The 17,283-nt window shown below is 36.8% G+C and overlaps 1 protein-coding gene across 2 annotated transcripts in view; it reads right to left on the bottom strand.

Annotated features, from left to right (window-relative positions):
- kif15 (kinesin family member 15) overlaps positions 1–17,283 on the bottom strand; it is an 80,249-nt gene that overhangs the window by 18,615 nt on the left and 44,351 nt on the right. For both annotated transcript variants that reach the window (XM_062983812.1, XM_008115539.3), the window contains exons 11-24: positions 16,370–16,493; positions 15,596–15,687; positions 15,087–15,296; positions 14,051–14,228; positions 12,415–12,559; positions 11,522–11,663; positions 11,063–11,254; positions 8,748–8,855; positions 8,357–8,462; positions 7,592–7,757; positions 5,038–5,188; positions 3,412–3,497; positions 1,145–1,220; positions 698–784 (exon numbers count right to left, since the gene is read on the bottom strand). In XM_062983812.1, coding sequence (XP_062839882.1) covers positions 698–784; positions 1,145–1,220; positions 3,412–3,497; positions 5,038–5,188; positions 7,592–7,757; positions 8,357–8,462; positions 8,748–8,855; positions 11,063–11,254; positions 11,522–11,663; positions 12,415–12,559; positions 14,051–14,228; positions 15,087–15,296; positions 15,596–15,687; positions 16,370–16,493 — 1,863 coding nt within the window. The remainder of the gene's footprint in view (positions 1–697; positions 785–1,144; positions 1,221–3,411; positions 3,498–5,037; positions 5,189–7,591; positions 7,758–8,356; positions 8,463–8,747; positions 8,856–11,062; positions 11,255–11,521; positions 11,664–12,414; positions 12,560–14,050; positions 14,229–15,086; positions 15,297–15,595; positions 15,688–16,369; positions 16,494–17,283) is intronic.

The raw sequence follows: 17,283 nt of genomic DNA on the forward strand, positions 1-17,283 counted from the left end.
CTGCTCCCAGCATTTCTCACTTCAAAATGACAGAAAACAAAACTTTGCCTCCATTAGAAATATCTTTGCTGTTGGTTTTTCATTTAAAATGCATTATAGTACATTTCTGGTTTGGCATGTCCCCCCCTTCTGACCCGTTGTACTCTGAATGTACAAAACATGCACAAAAGCACACTCTCTGCAGGGAATCAATGGACTCCGATTTAGACATAGTTCAATTCTGCTTCAGATCAAGTTTATCTTGACACAGTTATCATTAAAAAAATCATGTCAAAAGCGACTTGAGAAAAAACTGCAAGTTGCTTCTGATGTGAGAGAAATGGCTGTCTACTGAGACATTACCCAGGGGACGCCCGAATGTGTTTGCTCATGTCCTCGCAAGCTAAAGCTAACAGATGGAAGCTCACATTCTCGCGGATTTGAACCAGCAACCTTCAGGTCAGCAACCCAACCTTCAGATCAGCAGTTCAGCCAGCACAGGGGTTTAACCCACTGCGTCACTGCAGCTCCACAGTTATCATGTAGTTTAATGACATCTAGGATGTTCAAAAATTAAGCAAAAATAATCCATAAATTGGGGAAAACTTGAGCTACATTTAGCAGCTTGTGGATATGCAGAAAGGAAGAATACAAACCCAAGGCTTTACTTTATGCGAATGAGTGCTGTACTATACGGATAGAGAAATAAGACACATACCTTTTCAGCAGCATTTGTTTTCTGCAGGGAAGCAATGCATTCTTCAGCAGCAGCTAAGCTTTGTTCCAGTTTCAGCATTTTTGCTTCCTATGAGAAGATTGGGTTCAGCTTATTAATATGAGATCGAAATATGATGGCAAAGAATAAAAACTCCTTAGTTAGGCACAGCTAAGGTTCAATACAACATTCCATTAAAAGGACATCTAGGAACCAAACATTCATCCCCACTAAACTAAAAAAATCCTCTCCACTCTCTCCAAAAACCTGCTGCAAAGCTTTAAAATAACTTAGGAGAGTTCCACTATACTCTGGAACTGGATTTTCTGAGGGGTTCATTCTTCCTTGCTCTGCTGTTCTGCTCCCTTGGTAAAGTTCACTGCTTGATTTTGTCTAAAGGAAACACTCCTAAATTCAGAATATTTGAATTTTAATAATCCACTGCTGTACCTGCTCCTCACATCTTGATATCATTTCAGAGGACTGTTTCTCTAGCTCCAAGATTTGAAGATCTTTCAGGTGCTCCCTAAAAGAGAAAGGATGTAATCTCTTTCAGATGTATTTATCATGAATAACAAGTTACCAAAAATGAAATAAATATGCTGTGTTTTTCTTATATTACATTTCATTTTAATAACAACCTAGACTCTTCAGAGTAGACTTTTCCTAATTGTTGGGTCTCATTTTGTTTCATGCTTACTTCCTCTTGTGGTAGATCTTTAACATAGAGAAGCTTTGTGAAATAAGAATGGTGAAATTTATATTCCAAGGAAGTTCAACAAATAAAGTTTTAGCTGATTTAATGTCATGTCAGTTTCATTCTGGTGCATCACTATAGTAAGAAATAAAAAAGTGGTCCTTGATTTATCTCATAAAAAGCTGTAAAACTTTTCAAACTCTCTAGTATAAAGTTTGAAAACATGATTTACATTTCATTAGCTTTTGCTTTAATCATTTGAAATAGTTAGCTTTTGAATCAATCATCATTTTGATAAAATGCAATCAAATAATTGGATATCAGCAATTATAATTACAGTAACAGGATCGGCATTGTATTAAAACTGCCATTAAGTCTTTGTTTTCCATTTCCTTAAGCAGAATATAGGAAAAGTTGGGATACTCAATCATATATGCTGGAATCTTGTAAATGCATTATGCAGCCCTAAATAGTGGTAGAAATAGGGAAAATGCTGCAAACACATTGGCTTTGAAGACGAAACAAGTTACTTGGCGCTGGGAGACTTTGTCTGTCTTCCTTTGCCATTGCTGTATGCCCTGCAAAAACTGAAATCACTGGCATCATACACCCACTAGATTCCAGCTGCATATTTCAGTTTCATGCAGCAGGAAGCTTGTAATACAGTAAAACTACCATAACCACAGAATGCACATCTGTGCTTTCACTTACTCATGCTGGGGAAAGTGAAACGGTATCTCCAGGAATTTACTACGCCCTTCAGGTGATTCCTTGGTAACTTCCCCATGAGTTGCCACAGAGTGGTGTTGGCATACCTATCAAATTCCTAGAGAATACCCCTTAGATCAGTGATGTCAAATATATGGCCTTCCAGATGTTGGACTTCAGCTCCCAGAATTCCTGGCTATTGGACAAGTTGGCTAGGGCTTCTGGGAGTTGGAAGCCCAAACATCTAGAAGGCTACAAATCTGACACCTCTGCCTTAGGTTCTCCATAGCGATTTTATATGTTGAAACCCAGAATTGGATCATTTAATACTGTATTTCGATTGCAAGACACCACTGATTGTAAGAAGTTCACATTTGGGGGAGGGGAGTATTTCTGATTCTAGGGTGCATCTCTTATTTTAATTTTTGGTCCTCACCTCAACTTGTATGTTTCACTGCCCAGCTGTCCTGGCCAGTACTTGAAAGATTCCCTAATCCTATTCCCAGTGCTACCATGGCCTTCCCAAGCTGCTCCCTTTTGCACTCTTACTGGTTCGGCACAACCAATGAGCGCAGCTTATCCACTGGCCTTGGTCACTGCCATTGTCCCAATGTTGCCAGGTTTGTCTTGAAGGGAGAGGATCGGGGATAGAAGCGGCAAGAGAGTGAGCCTCTCTTTCTCTCTCAGGAAGTGACAACGGAGAAGACAGAAGAAAGTAGTGTGAGGCAACAGCTCTCCATTGCTCCTCACACACAGGGCTTCTTCCTCCCATTCTCAGTTGTGAGAGATGCCAGATGAAGGGCCTGGATTTCAGACTTGGGATCTGACATGTCTCTCTATGTTTCACAAACTGAAAATATTTTATACATTTCACTTTTAGTCTATTTTTATTGCAAATTGATCAGAATATGCAATAAGCCAATCCAAACTCAGAAGGCTTTGAGCTAGTTAGTGTCCACTATAAAGTCCTATTGTCTCTTTAGAAGTGTCTTATATTTCAGCTCCCCTTAAATCAAATATATTTTTCTTAATAATGGTTTTAACATATTTGTAGTGCTGGCTACAAACACTTCATTCAAGGGCTAAATATTCATTCTGTAATTAGTATAAGCAATATTACAAAGTATCTTAAATCCATTAATACAGAGAAAATGGAACACAGATAATAAAGTGGTAAAACTATAGTGTTCAATTTTTGTACGTTTTGCAATGATTTACTCCATAGAAGAGCTCTCACAAAGATTTCAAACAACTTTTAATTAAGCGAAACAACTTCCAAAATAGAATTCAAGATTTCACATAAGTAACTCACCTGGAATTATTCTGTTTATCCTTTTGCAACTGCATGGATAATTTCTGATTGTGTTCTTTTTCACTTTCTAACAGTGCCATCAAACTCTAAAATATAATCGATTTTTAATGTTTAGCATATGCAACAAGGTTTTCCATTTTCTGAATCAGCATGTTGAAATCAAACTGCACGTTGAAATCAAAATTTGAATACTAGAAATGGGATGTTTCAGTGGTAAGTGTCTGAAAGATGTGGTTGTCCGTTCCTGGAAGGTGTAGGACACAAAGATAGGCTCACACAGCTGGTGGCTATGGAAACTTTATTGAATCCGCCTTGCCAAGATGACTGCAAGAGCTTCTACTGCCCCTCTTCCGCTTTTCCCCTCAGTATATTGGGTTGTTGCCTCCCACCCCTTTCTTCCCCATCCACATCTCCCTTTCCTTTTGTCCTTTCCCACGTTTGAAGACCAGACCCTGTCATAAATCAGCCTTCCCCGCCAAATGGTCTCCTTCCTCTGTCCTCTTGCAGTCAGGTGCGAAAAGAACAGCTTTGAGGATGCTGTTCTTTATTGCATCCTGACAGTGGTCCAGCTTCAACACATCCTCCCCTGCTCTATTAGTAAAAGCATGAACAGCAAGATATTTTATTTGGAAAAAAAGGATCCTGTCACAGTAGATAATTTGTTGTTGTTGTGCTTTCTAATTGTTCCAACATATGGAGACGCTATCACAGGGCTTTCTTGAGAGGGTCTGTTCAGAGGGTACTTGCCTTTGCTTTAAGGATGAATGTGACTGAGTGGATTTCCATGGCCAAACGGGGATTTGAACCCTAGTCTCCTGAGTTGGAACAATGCTGGAATTTCTGGAAATGGGAAGCCAGACTCATTTCCTTCTGTTTCCAGAAATTTACAAAAAAACTTTCAAATTGTAACTTATTCATAAATGCTACAAATGGAACCTGTGAACAATTTATGCCAATTTATGAAATAGGCAAAAACTCCCAATAAAACCAGGGAAAACCCCCAACATTATTGTCCCTCCAGGTGAGAAGGGCGGGATAGAAATATTTGAAATAAATAAAATAAATAAATATTACATAAAAAAGAAATGTATTTTGTTTTCTCTAGTCATCCAGAGAGGGTAAAACAGATAAAAAGCACTCATACCCATAAAAAGGCCCTAGAAAAGGAAAGCAGGACTAGGAATTGCATTATGTGAGATATACATAGGTCTACATGCTATATAACATTAAGAAATAACATTGGCTTGTAAATACATGAATAACCTGTTTTAAATATTTCGTTCGTGTGATAATGGAATTGCATTTTTTAAATCTTTCTTTTTAAGAGGCTTAGAAAGAAAGAAAAAAAGTTAATTCATTTCATTTTTTGAAATGATTTTTATGCAAAATGATACAGGATGAGCTTTCCTTCCTTACATATAGTACCTAACCTACACCAGTTATGTACTTACATAATGCATTGAGCATATGGATTTACATGTGTATTCAGACAACACATTGTTGAGTGAAATTTCCATGCCTCTTGCCTTTCCCACTACTTCAAATTATTCTGGATTCTTCTTATAATTGTATATGATATTGTTTAGCATGATTAAATGATAGGTGTATACAGCATTATTCACTTACCTGAAGATCAGCTTTCAATGCTTCATTTTCCTGCTTGCTGTCAAAAACCTGCTGTGTCAGTTGGTCCGTGTCAAATTTCAGTGTTTCCTGGAGATTATCATAATCATCTTGCAGGCTTGTTTTTTCTTCAAGGACTTTTTCATATTCTAGCCTGCAATGAAATAATTTTATAATATCAGAAGCATGTGTTTTTGTTACTGTTTCTGAAGCTTTGAAACAAAATGGGATTCCAAAGTGTATTTTTCCAAATTTGCAGTTTTCTAACACTTCCTTAATAAGTTGTATTTGGAAAAAAGCACAGATATGATGTCTCCAAATCTTTTAGAAGAAAATACCAAGGTGGAGTTTCCAATAAGGAAATCTTGCTTATTGAACATTATTAGGAAATACAGTAGAGTCTCACTTATCCAACACTCGCTTATCCAACGTTCTGGATTATCCAATGCATTTTTGTAGTCAATGTTTTCAATACATCGTGATATTTTGGTGCTAAATTCGTAAATACAGTAATTACTACATAGCATTACTGCGTATTGAACGACTTTTTCTGCCAAATTTGTTGTTAAACATGATGCTTTGGTGCTTAATTTGTAAAATCATAACCTAATTTGATGTGTAATAGGCTTTTCCTTAATGTCTTATTATCCAACATATTCGCTTATCCAACATTCTGCCGGCCCGTTTATGTTGGATAAGTGAGACTCTACTGTACTTCTAAATATTTAACAATCTCTGTTTTTTAGAAATATTTGAACCAGCATTTAGACACACTTTATATTCATTTTTAATCTTCTGTTATCAGGAAATAAAAGGTAAAGGTAAAGGTTTTCCCCTGACGTTAAGTCCAGTCGTGACTGTCTCTGGGGGTTGGTGGTCATCTCCATTTCTAAGCCAAAGAGCTGGCATTGTCTGTAGACATCTCCAAGGTCATGTGGCCGGCATGACTGCATGGAGCGCCGTTACCTTCCCGCCGGAGCAGTACCTATTGATCTACTCACATTTGCATGTTTTAGAACTGCTAGGTTGGCAGGAGCTGGGGCTAACAGCGGGCGCTCATTCCGCTCCCAGGATTTGAACCTGGGACCTTTCGGTCTGCAGGTTCAGCAGCTCAGCGCTTTAAGACACTGTGCCACCACCAGGGGCCCTGGTGCTGGATCAAATATTTCTAAAAAATAGAGATTGTTAAATATATATAAGTATATCAGGAAATATATATATTTAACAATCTCTGTTTTTTAGAAATATTTGATCCAGCCTTTAGAAACACATTTAAATTCATCTTGTTTTAGTTCTCTATTCACATAAATGGTTTATTATACTTCCATCGACAGAGACTAGTGTTTGGGGACCACTGTCTTTAGCAGAACTGAATGAACTGTATATAAATTTTAATTCTCATTATACTGCTATATGAAATCCAAATAAGTATGTTATCCCAGAATAAACTGGGACTAATATGCAGTACAGTCCCGGTTAACCGAGCCTACGTATTGTCCGAGGCGCCGCCGGGGGTGCCCCTCCCTCTCCTTCTCTCGAGCGAAGAGAGCTCGAGAGGGAGAGGGAGGAGGAAGCACCCCACGATCGCTGCTGCACCAGCACTCATGGGGTGCTTCCCTGGGCCAAGCCCTTGTACCTTGGGAAGCACCCCATGAGTGCTGCTAGGCAGCAGCGCTCGTGGGGTGCTTCCCCAGGGGTGAGCCCTCACCAAGGGACATCTCCCTGGATCTCCCTCGGACAGGCCCTGGCTGGAGGAGAGTTTCCTCCAGCAATGGCCTGGCCGAGGAAAACCTGTGGAAAGCTCCGAGAAACGAGGAAAGCTCCGAGAAAAGAGTTTCCTCCAGCAAGGGCCTAGCTGAGGGAGATCCAGGGCATGCTCAGTGTTTCTCGGCCAGGCCCTTGCTGTGGAAACTTTTTCCTCCAGCAAGAGCCTGGCAGAGGGAGAGCAGCGGAGACGTCCCTCGGCGAGCCCTCGCCCCTTGGGAAGCACCCCAAGAGTGCTGCTGCTTGGATAATAGGGCCTCCCCTTTAGGCCTGCCCCTTTATCCCGGATAACCGGGACTCTACTGTAGTTATGAGAGTATAACAAGTAAACATGATATTTTGACACCATTGTGGAAAAACAGTTGATTTTTTTAAAAGTATTTATTTAATGTGTCAATCTATGAGAGCTATAGTTATGTCTGCCTAGGAACAATATCAGAGGTATTTGACAGCTGACAGTATAAGAAACTCATCCACCTAGCCTTGTTAAAAACATTTCATTATTGATACCTTTTATGCAGAATAAAACAAAGCATGTGATATAATGTTGTTGTTGTTTATTCGTTCAGTCACTTCCAACTCTTCATGACCTTATGGACCAGCTCATGCCAGAGCTCCCTATATTCTAATGTTCTACGTGATATCATAGGACATTAGAATATACTTCTGCAGTTACCACAATGGAATTTTTCTAATAGAAGGAAAATAGGGAAAATACACATAGTCTGAACTTGTCGCAAGTGCATTTCTATATGGAAAGTTAATCAACTTTCTTTAAATGATAATGACATACCTGACATTATCAAGTTGCAGTTGTAAATTCATATGTCTGACAGAAAGTTCTCCAATTTCCTTCTCCTGATTTCTTCTAAAGGTGTCATACTTTGTTTTTGCAGCAGACAATTCCTTATCTGCAGACTGCAGGACAATTCGCAAGTCATGAACTTCATTCTTTAATACTGTTAAAAACAACAACAAAATCACATGTAGAGGTTCTGGTAGTAAGCACAAATAACCACTTGATGCAATTGGTCAATTCTGGGCACCACAATTCAAGAGGGATATTGAGAAGCTGGAATATATCCAGAGGGCAACTAAAATGACCAAAGGTGTGGAAACCATGTTCTATAAGCAGTGGCTTAAAGAGTTGGGGATGTTTAGCCTGCAGAAGAGAAGGTTGAGAGGAGACATGATAGCCATGTTTAAATGTTTGTAAGGGTGTCATAAGGAAGAGAGAGCAGACCATTTTTCTGCAGCCCTGGAAATTGGGACTCGGAGCAATGGGTTCACATTACAGGAAAAGAGATTCTACCTGAACATTAGGAAGAACATTCTAACAGTAAGAGCTGTTTAACTGTGGAATTCACTGCCTTGGAGTGTAGTGGAGGTGAGAGAGAACCACAAGTATTTTAATTCACTCAATTTCTATCTTGCCTTACAAAGCAGAAAGCCTCAAAAATAAGAATGCATGGTGATATTTCCCATTAGCTTACTGTTTCTACTCCTGTTAACTCCCAATCTAATGCTTCCAACTTCTGATAACTAGACACAAACTTACTGTCAGCCTGGTTCTGAGTATCCTGGTATTTCTGTTCAAGACAGCCAATCTTTTCAAGAAGCTTGTGTTTTCCAGATAGCCACTCACTTCTTTCTGAGGCAAAAAGCTTCAACAGGCAAAGGAAAATAATATTAAAGATATATATGAAGGTACCAAAAAGCAAAAACAAAAACCAACACACAGTTTGCACATATAATAAGAACAGACTGCCTGGACCAGTTTGGACTGGGTTTAGAATTACAAACAATTGTGTGCACATAAAAGAAAACTTGTGCAAAGATACACTTTGCCTTAAACTTAAGTCAACAAATGCTTTCTGTCAAATATTCACAATAATTAAAGCTAGCTTTCCACTTCCTTTATTAGCAAGTCTATTTAATAATTTTCTTACCTCTTCCATTTGTAAAGAATGGTGCTCTAGCTTATTAATATGCTGCTGAAGTTTTATACTTTTAGTTTCTTCTGCGTCTAGTTTGATCTGAAGAGCACTTAACTCTTTCTGGAGAAGGACAAACAGAAACATTTGATAGCCTGATTTACAGGTATAATTTGCTGGCATTTTGCAGTTAAAAATATAATTTTTTTCAAGTCACTTCATATTCTAGTACAGATTGTTACGGCCAATTCTCTCACACCAGAAGCAACTTGTGGTTTCTCAAGCCGCTCCTGACACGAAAAAAAAAGAAGTACAGATTGGTAAGTTTATACTGATTTATACTGAAGTATATTTGTAAGCTAACAGTTATGTAAAGTTATGTACAATCACATGCTCTAGAAGTATTTACAATTTTATTGCTGTATTTCAAGAAGCTATACTATGAGAAGCTGAAGGGACCTTGAATCTGTGTACGCAAATGTCGATGCATATACAGACAGTCCCCAAGTTACGAACAAGACAATAATAAAAATAATAAAATGTTATTTGTATTCTGCCCTATCTCCCCAGGGGGACTCAGGGTGGATTCCAACATACAACAGCAAACATTCAATGCCTCTATAAAACAAGCAAATACCGAAATAAAATCACAGAAAACCCCCACATATGAAAACAACATTAAAACCTCACATCAAATTACACTAACATCAATAAATTAAAAGCAAACATAGTCAAACAAAAATTATATGGTGACTTAAAATCTGAACAAACATCCACATTAATCTACAGAGCCAACTAGAGTTCACCAAGTTGTGTGGGATAGATTTGTACAGATATGTTCTATAGGTTTCTTAAGTTGAATTTGTAAGTTTGAACAGGTACGTTTGAAAAGTTTAACTCCAGATATATATATACATACACACACACATATATACACACAGTAGAGTCTCACTTATCCAACACTCGCTTATCCAACATTCTGGATTGTCCAACGTATTTTTGTAGTCAATGTTTTCAATATATTGTGATATTTTGGTGCTAAATTCATAAACACAGTAATTACTACATAGCATTACTGCGTATTGAACTACTTTTTCTGTCAAAATTGTTGTATAACATGATGTTTTGGTGCTTAATTTGTAAAATCAAAACCTAATTTGATGTTTAATAGGCTTTTCCTTAATCTCTCCTTATTATCCAACAAATTCACTTATCCAACATTCTGCCGGTCCATTTACATTGGATAAGAGAGACTCTACTCTATATATATATAGACACACACACACGTTTTGGATAGCATAAGGAAGGGTTAACACCCTTGTAGGGAGTTTTGCTGTCTGTGCCCCTTTTCAGAAGATTTCACCTCACTTTCTGTACCTGCGATAATTGGATTTTAAAAAATGATTTGTTGTGGAGACAAGGATTGGTGATATAGCTTCAGTGGAGAGGGCTTTTCTCCATGATAAGACTTTCAGGAATGAATTTCCCTTTCTAAAGGTGGATTTCTCACACTTCCTGTTGTTTCACCCCCATTTGTAACTTTGGGATTGCCTGCATTGTAAATTATATCTGTTATTTTTCCGAGCAGATATTAAGCCTCTACTAACCTGTGCATTCCGCATAATGTACCCCAGCGAGAATTAAAAATAATGGTCCATGGGCTGGTGTTAGTCCATGAGCCATTAGCTACTGGTTCTTGGATGGTTTCCAGGAAAGAAACAATGGCAGCCAATGGGCACAAGTAAGGTACCAGTCTCTGATACCAGAGATAAAAATAAGTTTCAGTCTCTCATATTAAATAGAAGTTCTGATACAGACTAAACTACGGGGGTGTCAGACTCATTTTCATCAAGGTCCACATCAGCCTTATGGTTGCCTTCAAAGAGCTGTTGAATCCACAGATGGAGAAGACAGGGGGGCAACTATATATTTTTTTATAAATTGGCTGGTGCTCTTTAGTTTTTACCCAGTTTGATGCCTCAGGTGTTATTGAACAACAATTTCCATCACTTTATCCACCGTGCTCACTAGGTACAATGGGAATTGCAACACAACAGCACTTACGCCTCTGAGATTGGGGACATTTTAAATGATGCTTTAAAGTCAAGCATCATATACACAAACCTTGTATTTAAATTTAAACTGAAAAATCTCAAGGCAACAAAATTGTCCATTTTGAACTCTGTAGGAAACCAAAAATACGAATTAATTTCCATCTGAAAGTGCACTCCAGAAAAGTCTCCTTAAACTTCAGATAATCCTTCTGCTCACACTGAATCAGGGACTCTATATTGAGAAATATGCATATAATCTGAATTATGAAACTTCACCTGCACCACTCCCAACTCTTCTGCAATAGCTTCACAGGCTTGCTCATTCATCTCTGGAGGCATAGGCTCATTAAAAATGTCATCCACAACCTCTGTGGAACTTGGGGGAGATTCCTGGTTCAACATTTCTGGGGTTGATCGTGGCACTAATCTAGACCGGAGCTGGTAAGCCTTTGTTGGAGTAGTTATGTTCTGCAATAGACATAAGAGGTTTGACAGAAGACATTTGAGAAGATAGCTGCAGAAGTAACCCTGGATACATAGGCTTAGGTGCTATGAGTTTTTTAAAAAATATCTCCGCCTTGGTAGCCACTTTTAGTATATGCAATTTCTCAATAATAAATTCTTAGGCAAATTCTAAACATATGTTTGGCAACACATCTTATTCCATTTCACTGATTTTTATAATGCCTTAAATTTGCACCATCCACATTAATTTTCATTATTGTAGATGAATACCTTTAAAGTTTCTCTGTGCATTTTATTAAGGTAAGAAACCTCCTGTCGTTTGCAGGCCTTAGTTGCTTCCAAAATTTTTTCAAGATGCTGGTTTGCCTTCTGTACAGACTGAAGTTCTGATTCTAGTTCCATTTGTTTTTTCCTATTTAGAAAAAAAGGATATCATAAGATCATAATAGGAGCCCCGGTGACGAGGTGTGTTAAATTTTAATTATTACTATTTAATTAATAATTTAATTAATTATTAATTATTAAGGGGTGCTTTGCTAGTGCTTTTGGTGCACAAAGGCAGAAGGGGGTTGGACTAAGTGGCCCAAGGGGTATTTTCCAACCCTTATTATTATTATTGACACAAAGACACAGTATAACACAGCAAATGAGATATATATGCTGGATTTCGTATCAAAAATCACAAGTTAAACACTTCCCAAGTGTTTAGGACTTTGTGATGTATTATTGTTGTTGTTGTTATTATTATTATCAACATTGAGACTGGGTGGCCATCTGTCAGGGATGCTTTGCTTGTGCTTTTGGTGTACAAAGGCAGAAGGGGGTTGGACTAAGTGGCCCAAGGGGTTTCTTCCAATCCTCTTTATTATTTTTATTATGATTAAGACTGAGGCTGTATTTGTTCCCATTTTGTTTTTTTAATTCAAAATAAGGTATGTGCAGTGTGCTTAGGAATTAGTTCATAGTTTTTTTTTTTTTTTTAAACTATAGTCTGGCTCTCCAATGGTCTGAGGGACCGTGAACTGGTCCCCTGTTTAAAAAGTTTGGGGACCCCTGCTCTAAAGCAAACCTATAAAGACATGTTGGTATAGAATTTGGGAAAAAATCATATTTGAGGAAAATTATTTTGTGGAATAAAGTTAGGAGAAAATAGAAGATCTTACTTTGTCAGCTCCTTGAATTCTTCGTGTTCTTGTTTGCAACTTGCCAGTTCGCTCTGTGTATGCAGCAAACGTTCTTTCAGCCTTTCAATAGACACTGCAGTATTGCTATCTACTGACACAGTAATAGAACATGCCTGCTGTCCAGCTTGGAATTTAAAAGAAAAAAGGAACACTCTCAGAGGTGATAACAATCTATGAGCATTTGCAGTACTTAACAAAATATACAGGTTGACATTCGCTTATCCGGAATTCCCAAAATACTCCAAAATCTGAAATTGTCTACCTGGTTTTCTGAGATAGTGAAACCTTAGTTTACTGAAGGTTCAATCTACACAAACTTTATTCAACACACAAAATAATTGTATACAATTACACTGAGCAACACACATTATGGTGCCTCAAACATTATCCTGGTTTCTGGGTAGATCTAACCTGTTGATTCCAAAAAAAAAGCACCAGTTTTCCCCTACCAACTCGATATACCACTTGCTATCTGCTAGCTGAGAGAAAACTATGACAACCATATATACGAAACTAGAGCGGATGCAATATATCCAATGCAATTTTCTGAATAAGTGCCCCAAATAACCCCAGGAGCAAGCTTAAAAACCAAAACAACCAGATTTTTTGGGGGGAGGGGCTGAGTTATTTAAGGCTAAGTGTAGAAAGCATATATGAAACCTAAATAGATTTCATGTTTGGACTTGGGTCCCATCATCCATTATGCACATATGCAAATACTTCTGGTCCTGATCATTTCGGATAAGGGAGGCTCAACCTATATAGCTTTAATTTTTTTCCTGAAAATTTCCAACCCTTTGTAGATTAGAAAGCTGTCGAATTAAGTAAAAAGATATGTATGTGCATTTTCACTTTCAAAAGACTATTTAAAAATGTAGAAAAGGTATATCCAGATGATACTACTTAGTACTGTGGGTCAATAATTCATTCTGCCCAAAAAACACAGTTCCTATTAAAAACAAGATTTACATTGATTTTCCACCGTGTACTGCTGGAATCTGATATATATTTTTACAAGTTCTTTGTGAACCTGTTTGAAATCAAGAAGTGTAGACACATTTTTATTTTTTAAATTGTTAAGTGTCTTTAATTAATTTTGCTCCTGACAAATCCTATCATAATAAGGAAGGAGATCAAGTGCCAATCTTATGTGCATACATCTGCATCTAGGCCACAATGTGTTGGATACTAGTTAAGTTTCAGTCCACTATCCAAATGTCCAGCCATCCATAAAACACATTTCTGCCAGCAAAAGATGTGGAATAGACTGTTCAGAAAAGAAATGATGAAATCAGCTAGAGAATTAAACTGATTAATCCATAAACCATACCTCGATAAAGTATTTGCGAATAATCACTGTGATAACCCATATAATGATAGATTATAGCAATCTGTCATGTGGGTTCCATCCCATCATGTTTACTTATACTAAAAATTGTTATTAAATGGCTCAAAATTATCAACAGGTTCTGTTTAATTAAATTAAATGCTTAAAGCAACTGGCATAAATACTAACAAAGATGTAATGTTTGTGATAACAAATTCAGTTGGCATTTCTTTGAAACATCCTCGCCCCCAGTGTTATGAATATGAAGCTGAAATGTATTTTCCATACCTTTGTTATTGCCCTCTCTACCTGAAACATCAAAGAATATTTTTTCCAGTTCTGCTATGGTTTGAATATCCATTTCCTGGGCTCTTTTCACAGATTGTAAGGAGCGAAGTTGTTTGTTCTCTTCTCTGAGAATATTGTTCTCCATGGCATATTTTGCAACCCTTGGATGCTGTTCTACCTATAAATAGAATTCTTTTAAGTAAATGGTATAAACCACTATCCAGAAATTTTAAAAACTGATAATTTGTTTCATATCAGTACAACACTAATAAAATTGACTATATTTCTTACATGATTTAAAGACTAAGTTGTTCTGTTGATTTCAGGAGGCTTACATAGGCTTAATTAAATCTGGATCTAGTCTAGTGGGCTAAAAACTGACCTACACATATACTTAAATGCATACCTAGGATTGAGATTATCACAATTTTAAGTCATAATCCTGTACATAATCTTGTATAACTGACAAGAAATATGTAAAGGCTTTTGTTTTATTTGCTGCCTTGATGCAGTTGGAAGGAGCACTATTTAGATCACTGAGATAGAAAACCATTGATTTAATAATTAATACACAGGCAACAGCATGGCATGTATTTTTTCCTTTCTGAGGCACACTTTTTCCTATATAAACATCTCTAACAATGGGAAAATCGCAGGGGTATCTTAAGTATTTTTGTTGGTGATGGTGGTACTGAAAATAAAGTGCGCTCTACAACTGATGCATCTTACAACTGAAGAAATACAGTGTATTCATCTTGTTGAGTTTCAATAACAGTTTTTAACCATACAGAACTATAAAATCAAGTAAATAACCATGTAAAAGGAATATAAAGTCAAAGAAAGGTCTGTGAGGTGCTGAAGTCAGCATTTTAATGAAATACTGTAAATTGGTGTTTGAGAATTATTCACTTTCCTTATGATTTAAAACTACTACATATACCATGTGCACTAGCATATGGATGCCACAAAATTAAACACTGAAGCAGATAGACCTTTGGTCAGATCCAGCAGTAAAGCATTAACAAGAGATAGCTACCTGGTCCTTGAGAATCTTCAGCTCCTCTTTCAGTTCCCTGAACATCTCTTCTTGCTCCGTGACCAAAAAGCTACCATAAGCTTCTTTGTGCAGTTTTTCTAGGCGAGTTATATGACCTTCTCGGAATTTAATTATCATCTTATTGGACTGAATGAACTTTTCTTTTTTGACACATAGATCTTCTAGTTGGGAAATCTTTTCTAACAGTATCTTAAAATAAAAATACCAAATCGAGTAAGTAACAATCGTAACTATTAATTGTACGTTTGACAACTCAACTTCCCTAACTTTGTAATAGATTAATTAAACAAAATTATAATTAAACAGTGTCAAAAATATATTTGAATATCCTTTAAATTTCTGATTAAAATACAGTATTATTTAAGAACAGATATAAATTTTAAATCATTATTCTTGCCTCAAGAAGTGAAAAACTATTACACCAGGCCACAACATTTTTTATTGCCTGAATCTTTCCAGATATTATCCTGCATCATTCCTATTCTTACCTTTCTTTCACTTTCAGATTTTTCTAAGAACAGCATGGCATCAAGGAAATGGCTTTTGTAATCTGTACTTCCCCCATCATGTGCGATAGTACCTTAAAGAAATTGATTGAATTATTAAATAATAGTACCCTATACCTAATAATGGTATGAAATCCATTTAAAATAGTACATTTAAAAATACTTTATCATTTAATTATTATTAGAAATAATGATATAATTTGTGAAAATGATAAATTCAGGCCATGTGATTTTTCCATTAATATCCATTTTCTGGGAGCATGCTGAGGCAGAACCAGAGAATACAGGTGATTCCCATAATCGCTGAAACAAGAGTCTGGAGTCATAGGACTCTATACACTCTCTGTATTGTTGTTGTTTTGCAGAAATCACAGAACATAAATAGTTATCACCAGCAAGAGAGAAGGAACAAACTCTGAAAAAAAGCCTCCCCAAGAAATCACCAGAAATTCAATATGACATTAAAAAACACCTTCAGAAAAATATCAGTGCTGTTGTACCTGGAACAAAAAATAAACAATGGCATATATGTTAATCCGAACCCAGCTCACTGGAATTAATTTTGAAAAATAATTTATGAACATGTCACTCTACTAGACAGTTAGAATTTGAGCCTTAAAGATTGACACTATGTATGCTACAGCAGTACACAGATACACATACAGAATATAAAGCGTTTCTTTTTCTATTCTTGCCCATAAGAATATTAATAAAATGTTTGCTCACAGAAAAAGACACACATGCACAGAGGTTTACCTGAAGGAAGCGGGGCTTCATGCACAAGCTGCCCTGCAGCAAGCAAAGCAAGTTGCTCTTTCAGTTTCTTCACTTCAGATTGTAACTGTCTTACATTTCCTTGTGTGTCTTCATTTATTACAGCCTTGAGCAAAAATTAAAAAACAAACAAACCTGAAATAAAAATGGCTCTATACAAACATACACACCAATTAAGCATCTCAAATGCAGGCAGGCCAGACTCCATGGCTGTCATTTTGAAAAGAGCACAATTAAAAAGAATTGAAGAGGCCTACTAGTAATGCAATATGTATTTGATTCATTTATGAAATCTTGAACAAAATTCAGAACTCCTCTAATTAGCTTTCTTATTGTAGCTGTCAATACCTTAAATGTTTAATGTAAAAGTTTAATCCAAATATCTATTTTCGGTCAAATATTTGCACTGACAGATTACACACTATGTTCTCAGTTTTATATATGCAGGCTACCTCAGTTAATGTTAACAGAAATTTTGGTACCAGAAGGAATAACATAGAAATAACAGAGAGAATTTCCTATACCACGAAAATGAACATCACTTCACTAAAGCTAACAATATGCATATAAAATAAAATTATCAATTCAAGTAAGCCTCGCAAATCAAAAACATTTTCTGCCTTCTTCAAACCATTTCAATGCTTCTTACAAAGAGCATCCAAGAACAATCTTTTTTCTTTCACCAGCCTCCACCTTTCTTATAATTTCCATTTTGGTGGCCAATCTTTAAGCTTCATTGCACTATCTACTGCAGACACACTGCAAAACCTGATACTAAATATCTACATTGCTTCAGCCCTCCATCACCTTACTTCCAATTCTGGGGCTACTAGAGGGGTGTGAAGGGTCTGGGCAGGGATCAACAGACTGTAAAAAAGATCTTCTTTGTCAAACAC

Source organism: Anolis carolinensis, chromosome 6 (genome assembly GCF_035594765.1).
Source record: "Anolis carolinensis isolate JA03-04 chromosome 6, rAnoCar3.1.pri, whole genome shotgun sequence".
NCBI lineage: Eukaryota > Metazoa > Chordata > Lepidosauria > Squamata > Dactyloidae > Anolis > Anolis carolinensis.